The sequence below is a fragment of the Cenococcum geophilum genome, assembly GCF_001692895.1.
Source record: "Cenococcum geophilum 1.58 unplaced genomic scaffold K441scaffold_26, whole genome shotgun sequence".
NCBI classification, from domain to species: domain Eukaryota; kingdom Fungi; phylum Ascomycota; class Dothideomycetes; order Gloniales; family Gloniaceae; genus Cenococcum; species Cenococcum geophilum.
Window position 1 is genome coordinate 2,107,617 of NW_027137584.1, and position 8,983 is coordinate 2,116,599.

General features: G+C 44.4%; 1 protein-coding gene across 1 annotated transcript; it reads right to left on the reverse strand.

The window, feature by feature from the left end:
- Positions 1-101: 101 nt before the first annotated feature.
- Positions 102-2,811, reverse strand: K441DRAFT_141648 (purine and uridine phosphorylase). Its single transcript, XM_067640128.1, has 3 exons — positions 1,661-2,811; positions 338-1,575; positions 102-275 (listed from the first exon to the last, which is right to left on the reverse strand). The coding sequence occupies exons 1-3, from the start codon at positions 2,643-2,645 to the stop codon at positions 246-248; spliced, it is 2,253 nt and encodes a 750-aa protein (XP_067503107.1). The 5' UTR covers positions 2,646-2,811; the 3' UTR covers positions 102-245.
- Between the last annotated feature and the right edge of the window lie 6,172 nt (positions 2,812-8,983).

Below are 8,983 nucleotides of genomic sequence, written 5' to 3' on the forward strand. Positions count from 1 at the left end.
AATCTGTATTCTCCCCTGCGCGGAACCCTCGCAAAAAATGCTTCTGGGATAATCCGTTGCCTTCTGCGGTGTTAGCGTGATTGAACATGAAGGTGACTGCGTAATCTAGAAATGGGAACTGCGTAGACGTAAGCTTTCTCATCCTGTCATCCTCCCATCTGTTCGCCCGCTTCCTCTTACGCAGGTCGCTGCAGCCTGACTGTACGGGGTTATCAATTCTTAAGAAATATCGAAGGCAACTTTCCCTAAGTTGATCGTGACTCAATCCAAGCATGCTGTCTCCAAGGTCAGGTCGAATTTTGGCCAGCCCATTCTTTTGGAGTAGGAAGCCCCTCACAGTCTCATGAATGAAGTGAATTGTGACCGGTTCGGACTTTGAGACCTCGGCGAGCCCTTTTGAGCAATTCAGAATATACCGTTTGATAGTGCCCTCGCTCGGGGCATCGAGGCTCCAGTCCTCTGAGGATCCAGCCGTTACCGCGAAGAAGAGCTCAATCGGGCTTAGAGGACGTTCCGCAAACAAAGTCCACTGCAAGAGAAGGATGGACTCGTCTTTGTTCTCAGTATCCCTTGCCAGAATCTCCGCGAACAGGTCGTCCAGTTCGGCTGGAATTTCGTTCAGGCGCTCTGCCATTGTCGCCAGTCGGCCGTGATCGTAGAGCTTTTTTAATATTGGAACTACCAAGACAACCCAAAGGAACACACCTAAAGCCTTGCGACATAGTTTGTCCCTCAGTTCTTCCATTTGTGGACTTTCATCTTCGTTAAGGTGATTTTTAACGTACGTGACGATGTCATCATGGTGTCCTGTCTGACCCTCCATAGTCAAGGAAACTCCTTTCTGGATGCTGATGTGTGGATAATGGCGGCTTGAGAGGCATATCTTGAACCGTGTTCCGTTGATGACTGAAGTCTGTGCTAATTCTTCAAGGAACATGACCATGCGGCGCACATCATCCTCTTCACCCTCATCCAGTGCGTCGATGAAAATAGTAAGAGGTTGGCTCCGAAGGTTTTCCACAACATGCACAAGAAAACCTTGAAGCTCAAGGATTGTCCACTCATCGACATCGCCGTCCGTTTCCTTTGTGGCGAAACGCTCGATGAAATGTTCCTGTAGATGCGGAAGCGCTTGAAGAAGTTGATGCACGAGCGAACGGTACATTCCCAAGCTCGACTTCTCCAGAAGACCGGGTGCTCGCGCGTTGAAGAAATATGCAATTGTTGTCCCGTGCGTTCGCTCTTTTTTGGCCTTATCATAAACTGTTTTTATGAGCGTTGATTTGCCAGAGCCAGGTTTCCCTTTGATCCAGAGAAATCCATGATGCTCTCTGACCTTGTTGCTATCGCGCCATTCCTTGAACTGGGCTTGCTCTAATAACCATAGGCATGTCTTCCTATAGGCTGCACGAATGTTAAGGAGACGTGCATCCTGACGGTTGAAAGACAGCGATTTCAGAAGAGTCTGATACGTATGCCATGGCTTTGGGTTATCGACTACATGGTTGTGGCCAGTGATGATGCCGTCTTGCTCTTGGGAGAAGGGAGGAATGGGCAGTAATGATCCATGTCGATCTAATAGAGCATTAGCCTCGCATTTAAAGCCTATCATCTCCATCGTATCTTCTGATACAATGCGTGAGGTTGATTCCCTACATACATATTGAACCTTGCTTGCCATTGCCCTGGCTAGCGACGCCATTCTCCATGTACGCAAGCAGCTCCTTAGCAAGTGCCGCCGCCGCCGCCGCAGCGTATGCATGCCAGTCATCGTTCTTGTGAGAGTCGGCATAGTCCGATATCCCGCGTATGACAATGCAGCAGAAGTCGTTCATGAGTCCAGCCGCCTCCATCTCGAAGCAGACCGCGCCCCCGCACTCCGTACTGATCCTGTCTCTCTCTGCAGCATCCTTCATCACGCGGTCGCCGGATGCAATGAGGCCGTAGTGTATGGACGGCTCGTCGAAAGGCTCGCGCTTGGATCGCTTCTCGGCTCTCGTTTTGTCACAGCGGCCACAGGTGTCCTGTTCCTTGGCATGTTCGTAGTCGGGTTCGAAGAGGACATCTCGGTCGGGAGGAGGCCGCTTGTACTCGGTGAGTCTCGGGTACCTTTCGAGCATCTCATTAAGGAAGGCTGAAACTTTACTCGCGGCTATCCGATGATCAGACTTCATCAGGGTGGCTGCCTGCAGCCATTCTGTGGGCGGCGGGGATAGAAACCCTTTCCGCTCGAACGCGGTCGAAGTCTGCTTCCCAAGATCGTACTGCACCACCCCCCCATAGATGTCTGTGGGGATGCCAACCACGACGTCTCCAAGCCGGACGTCGTTCTTCTTGCTCGGCACCCCTCCTCCGATCCCGACCAGCAGGCGAAGGCGTATGGACGGAAACGTACGGCTCAGGTGAATTGCCACCGTTGCTGCAGAGACGGTGCCCTGATATCCGGCCGACAGAGATGCAATCACCACATTGTGACCATTGACCTGGCCCAGGACATATTGATTCCGGTCGCCTGCCGCTGCGTGCAACCGCTGGTGTTCCTCGTCTAACAGATAGCGTGCCGCGCTCATCTCCACCTCCAGAGGACATAGCCAGGCGACGGTGTAGGCATCGTGGTCCAGCCTTTTCCTAGCCTCGTGGGCCATCGGGCCCGCCGCGCGGGCGCCACTGAAGGCGAAACGACGTGAGGATGTCTTCGAGGGAAGGTGTCCCCGAAGTCTTGGGCGGATAAACGATCTGGTCGCGGAAGGGAGCTATTTAGGACGCGGGTAATGGCGAGTCTCGCGTGTGGGAGTCGCAGATGAGCACGTTCGGTCGAGGAGGAATCTCTGTTGCCGCCACGCGCAGCCGTGCAGCGCTCAGCCTTGTGGCGCTCAGCCTTCCGGTCCCCAGCCTTGCGGACGCTTACACACATCGCAGAGGAACTCTAACTTAGTACGAAAGTGAACTTGGAAAATAAGCCTGATTATGCGATATCTCAATACCACCCATTTTGCACCCAAATAGTATATTTTATGGTACTGTAATTGCTCAATACTTCGTTATGGCTCCTTTGTAAACTTTTATACAGTCGTGCAGCCTTTTTGGATAAGCGTTAATCGTTTTATTAATCCTTTTAGGATCAAGCTCTTTCCATACCCGATAGAATCGACGCACACCCGCTTCTCCAGAGGCCACACGACGTTTAGAGAACTTTCTTCTTAGTGAGTATACCCAGGTCTCTATAATAGATAAATTAGGAGACTTGGGTGGGCTCTCCAGGTACTCCATGTCGTGTTTATCCATCCAATTAAGCATCCCTTGAGAGATGCGAGTAGAGTCGGTCCTGCTACAGGATGAGCTCTTTCCCTAGGATCTGCTCCTGCAGCTTAGGGAGTATTTGTTTAATGTATGTTTTAGCGTTTATCTTGCTATTAGAGTTGCCTGCGTTGTACTCTATTGCCTAGGTAAAATAGTAGCCTAATATATAGAAGATGTGAAACTTTTCCTGCTTATCTGGGTCAGGCCGAGCGTCCTTGTTGTACTGTACGTTCTCGGGCTTGAGCCTCTCGCTAGGCCTCCTTTTGACTCTCTTGACGTGCCTCGGGCCAGTAGAACAGTGTATCTCGTCGCACTAGATCACCTTCCTCTAATCCTTCCCATGAGGCCGGATCTCCAATTGAACCTTACTCCACTCTACGCGCTCGTCCATTATACGAAGTGGAAGCTCCTTCTTGATAGCAGCCACGCAAGCTTTAATCCCTGAGACCTCTGTGACGCGCTTCTGTATTATTTGCTTAGAGATCCGATTCTCTTTATTATTATCATCCTTAGGCCTTCTAACACTAGCGCGGTACGCCAGATCCTTCTATGGATCTCCTTTCTCCTTAAATAGGCTCTGATTAATGTAGGTTGCAATCGCGTTGGCGTTTGAGTTTGTAAGCTTTTGAGGAGCTCCGCGAGTGTCTGGGTTATTAGAGTTCTGCAATTGAACGAGGGCGGTTGGATGCGACGACTTGGTGGGAGGTTGCTACTGGTATATTAAGGTGCTCATCGAGCTTCTGCAATGGGCAGTGGATGCCCTCTTTCTCGCAGAAATACAGGATCGCGAGTACAGTAGAGCGTTAGGGTGTTTTGAGCTGCTTCTGCTGATGCGAGCCTTCGGGTGCGACAATAGGTGGAGGCGTGTTAAAGCGCGGGTACTTTCTTTTTCGTTTAGCAGGCATAATAAAACATTATAAAGTAGCAGTATTGCATCAAGTTTGGGCGAAAAATGGTTGTATATTCTTGTGTCGTGTTGATGCGTTGCGATGATGCGGCATGAGCTAAGGAATCGCTTATTTCCCAAGAATTGCTTCGTATTAGAGGCAGCCTCGCTAGCGTCCACCGCGGCCCGGTCGGGCTAGTCTGTTGGACACTGTAGGCGCCAAGCTGTGCGGCCTCACTTCTGCATCCGACGACTTGCTCAAGTGTATGTCTTTAGGAGCCCTTTGCGTGTTTAAAAACAAATTTGCCCTGTAGAAACTCTTTTTTATACGTACCGCAATCTGTAACGTTACGCACATTTGTTCTAGGGTCTCTCTTACTTGAGTTAAGAAGGCCGCGCTAGAGACTTTGTGGTTTGCACTATCATTAGATAGAGGGGCTTGGTATCTTGTCTACGCTAGCAGGGGGGGCCGGCCGACCCGCACCGGCCGCACCCTTGTGAGGTGGCGAGTTCTGTAGCTTATATAACTTTTTAATTTCTTAAGTTTTTTTAAAAATAATTTTAAAATAATTTACAGGCAGTATTTATTTATATATAAATTAAAATTATATAATGTATTATAAAGTGGTGGTGGAGGAAATTTAAGGTAAAAAGGGTGAGTTTTGGTGTAATTTTGCAAATGTCGGGAAACTACTATCGACCGTCGAGGTCACTGTCAGGTACCACCTTATGACTCACCACCCTGTTTCTTGCTATCTTACCTACCCCTTGACTCGGTCATCGACTCGGTCATCGACTCAGTCACCGACTCGGTCACCGGCTTAGTCTACTACCCCTTCCATATGTATATAGAGAGCTTCTAGAGCCAGCTTCAATCGACAGAGTTCTTATGATGACTTGTCCGTCTGTTGAACTGGACGATCAGGAATGAGAACTCCATCGATTGAAGCTGGCCCTAGAAGCTATCTATATACTTGAGGTAGGTGGCAAAAGACTGACGGAGACGCCGACGACGATATGTAACTGTTACTCAATTGCCACCAGGTCGATATTGCCACTCAGTCGGTAGGTAATGAATAGGTAATAGAAATAGGTCGATAGGTAATGGAAATTCGACTCAGGTCAACACCGTCCGACAGTTACTGCATCCTGAAAAGCCTTTGGAAGCATCTTGAACGCTATGCCGTTGAGATGGTCTTTAATTGAATCCTTTGTTGTTTTCAACGGCTGCTTCGTAATGGAGCCCCAACAGTGACTGAGGCTAACATAACGTCCACTTTGGCCGTGTCTCTATCAGTTTAACAAAATGAGAACAGGGAGCGTCTCCAATATCAAGAACTCTTTTTGGAGCCTGGGCATAACGTTTTCATCAATGACATCGCCGGGTACTGTCGTCTTGCAGGCATCGTGATGTAGGAGGCAATCGTCAACCCAAGATCTAATAAGCTCAAATGCCTCTGGCGAATGATCGGAGCTTAGTGGTTTCGTGCTGCAAGCATGACCCGCCAATACCGGAAGGCTCCTTGTGTACTGTTATCAAACCTTGCAACTGCTAGGACGACGTATGAGGACAAATACCTTGTTCTGACCAAATAGCCGCTTGGGCGAATCCGATGGAGGAAGGAAAATCTAACGTAAGCTAACAGAAACAACTTTGGTTCTTCACTGCGGCGGCCTAAATGGTAACAGGTTCAAGGTATATTTTTGAAGTCGAATTCCTATCATCCGGCCTACCACCTACGAAGTTACTGAGTGGCGGGGAAACAATCAGTTGGCAAAGCCGGCAAGTTGCCGCTGAAGACAGCAGGTCCGAAACTTGGTCATGNAGCTTGTAATTCATGTAAGGTCGTTCACCAATATACAAAGCTCGTGCGAAGCTGTCACATGCCGGACAGGATCCGGGCAGTAACTCTTGGCAGTAACTTTACTGCCCGAATCTTTTGCCAAGTTCGATTCTGCCGGTGTAAAATCAGTGGCTTAGAGCTTATTTTTAGGGTTATAGATCTTAATTTTAGAGCCGTATATTAATTAATTGGCATAGAGCCACGGCGTTATAATTTAGCTATGCTTAAGTCGTAATCTACACCCGCATTATAAGCCTTGGCGTAGTGTTATACGCAAAAATATACAATTATAAGGCTTAGGAAGGGGTTATAATTTAATTAAATTATAGATATTATAATATAAAGTCCTTGCGGCGTAGTAGTATGGTAAGTTCTATAATTGCTTTAATTTAATTTGGAGCTAGCCTAACATAATTACACCACTTTCCCGAAGTTCTTAAGTGGCCTTTAGGCTATAATGCAAATATATAGGTTTAATATAACTTAGGGCGTTAAAAATAAGACGAGAATAATATAATTAATTTAAAGCTTTGCTAAGACGTAATTTAATAGGAAATAACCTTTTTTTTTAATATTTTTTAACGCGCTACTAATAGGAACTAAACCCGCGACCTCCTACTACCTAATTAGGCTAAGGGCCTCGGCGATAATATAATAAGGCTTATAAGGCTCTACAGCAATATAATAAGGCTTAGCGCTAGCTAGGTATTAAAGCTGCTCGGTCACTATAGGGGAGCCGTAGTGCTTGGGGTAGTATTAAACTTTAGAAAAGTTAATTATTTGGGGTGTCTCTATTACTGCAGTAGCCACTATAGTAATAGAGACACCCTAAATAATTAAGATCGCGATCGTTAAAAATCGTGTTACTAGAAAGCTTGCCATACGGACGTTATTAACGACCCCCTACTAATATCGTTAATATTAGTAGTAGGGTCTAGCTAAGTTATAGAGGACTTCTTTATATGCATATTAAATATAGCGTAAGGTAGTAACTTTAATAGGGTAAGATAGTAAGCCATAAATTACCACTGTCAGTTAAGAACGGTCGTATTTATTAAAGCTTTAAAACGGCGTTAAATGGCCACGTTTCCGGTTAACTTTAAGCCAGTATATATTTTCCTAATTTAGCTTAGGTTTATATAGGCAGGATAACTATTACCTACGTCTTAATTTATAACGCATTAACTTCCTTACCTAGTTCAAACTGTGACGACGTAAAGTTAATATCCTAAGTATTAAGCTGTGTAAGGGAGTTGTTGGAATTATTAGAGTTATTAAAGTCTTAGCTAGAAGATATTACACTAAAAGGCGATCCTAGTGGACGAACGAATATATTTAATAACATTAACTCCTACTCTAGCTCCACCCTCAATATAGGTACTATAGGTAAGCTACCCCATAATATAACTAAGTTATTTAGAGGCTTCTTAATAGGCTTTTTAGAGGCTATAGGTAAGGTTAGTAACTAACGTTTCCGCTTCTTAGCAGCTGCTCGCGGTAAGTCTTATAGTAAGCACTATAACCTCCTAGGTATAGTTAATACAGGCGGTATATTTAATAACTCTATACTCTTAAATATTTTAAGCTCCTTACGTACACCTACTGCTAGCTACTGTCTCTTCTTCTATCGCTTCTTATATTACTTTACCTACTCTTTATTCTTTACTACTCTCTTAGCTTACTTAAGGCTAATAAGGCCACGCTTTTTAGCCTTCCCCTTCTTTTTAAACTCCACCTTTAAAGTTTAAATAGTATTAGGTAGCTCTACTGGTATAAGATTATCCTTATTACGTAGCTCTCTAAATTTAAAAAGGAGCTATTAAGTCTGCCGCCGGAATAAGTCTATAAGAACTTCTGCTTGCTCAGGTGGATATGTCTTTGTAATTATATTATAGACTATACTTACCGCACCTAACGCTATATCTACTCCACCATTACTAAAATAATTGCTGTTAGTAGTAGCTTTATTATTAGCGCTAAGTTAAGTGGCGTAGCTTAGCTGCTAGTTAAACGTAATAGCAGACGGCCTATTAAGTAGCTATTATAGATAGAGAAGACTTAGTAGTAATAACGCTAAGTCTTATATAGCCTTCTCTATCTAATAACAACATGGGAGGCCATATTAAACAGGAAGGTTGTAGTTACCTTATGCTAAATAGCAACCGTATTTACTGTAGCTGTCCTTAATATTAAATCTATAAGTATAGAACTTTAGGAGTCGCTAACTTATATAAGCAGTAACTTAGCTTTCCTTAAGTGGCCTATACCTTTAGTAGTTCTTATTAAGTTAGCTAAATCGCCTATAGTTAGATTTAACGACTTCCTATTTGTCTTATATAAGCCTAATAGCCTTATTAGTTACCTAACCCTATAGCAACCAGAATGCGTAGGTATCTTAAAGCCGGAAAGACTCTCTATAATCCTTATACTCTAGTATCTCGTACTCTTTAAACTTCTTATTAATTACTAACTTAATCCGGGTAGTAACTTCTAATAATCTAAGCTCTTTATACAGCCTTACTTTTATCCTTAGGTAAATTAACTCCCCTTATTATAAGGTATTGGCACCAAGATTATAGTAGCGGCGCGTATATACCCTATTAAAGTAGGCTTTCTTTAGGCGCCAGTATTCTTTAACTTTAAGAGCCTCTAGCTAGTTAAGTTAATATATAAATGCGGCACAATTAGCTTTAAGTTTAATAGGATTCTTTAACTTAATATACTTCTACATTAGCTCTTCTAAAGGCTTCCGCTTCTCCTTAGTATAACCGCCACTATTAACTAATATGGTCTTAATATTTTTAGTAACATGCCATTTATAAAGTTGCATTTAGATGTCCTCCTCTATAAGCTTCTCTATAGCTAATACAAAGCTAGCTCCCTAATTACTAATATAGACTTTTAGGCTGGGTATATTATAAAATATAAACTTATTTATAAAGTTATATATCTC

Bases quoted from the DNA above. Each gene is read 5' to 3' on its own strand.
- K441DRAFT_141648 (XM_067640128.1), bottom strand. From the start codon at position 2,645: ATGGCCCACGAGGCTAGGAAAAGGCTGGACCACGATGCCTACACCGTC. The intron at 1,576-1,660 runs GTATGTAGGGAA...ATGCTCTATTAG, and splicing joins TGGCAAGCAAGGTTCAATAT to ATCGACATGGATCATTACTG. The intron at 276-337 runs GTGAGGGGCTTC...CCTTGGAGACAG, and splicing joins TTCACTTCATTCATGAGACT to CATGCTTGGATTGAGTCACG.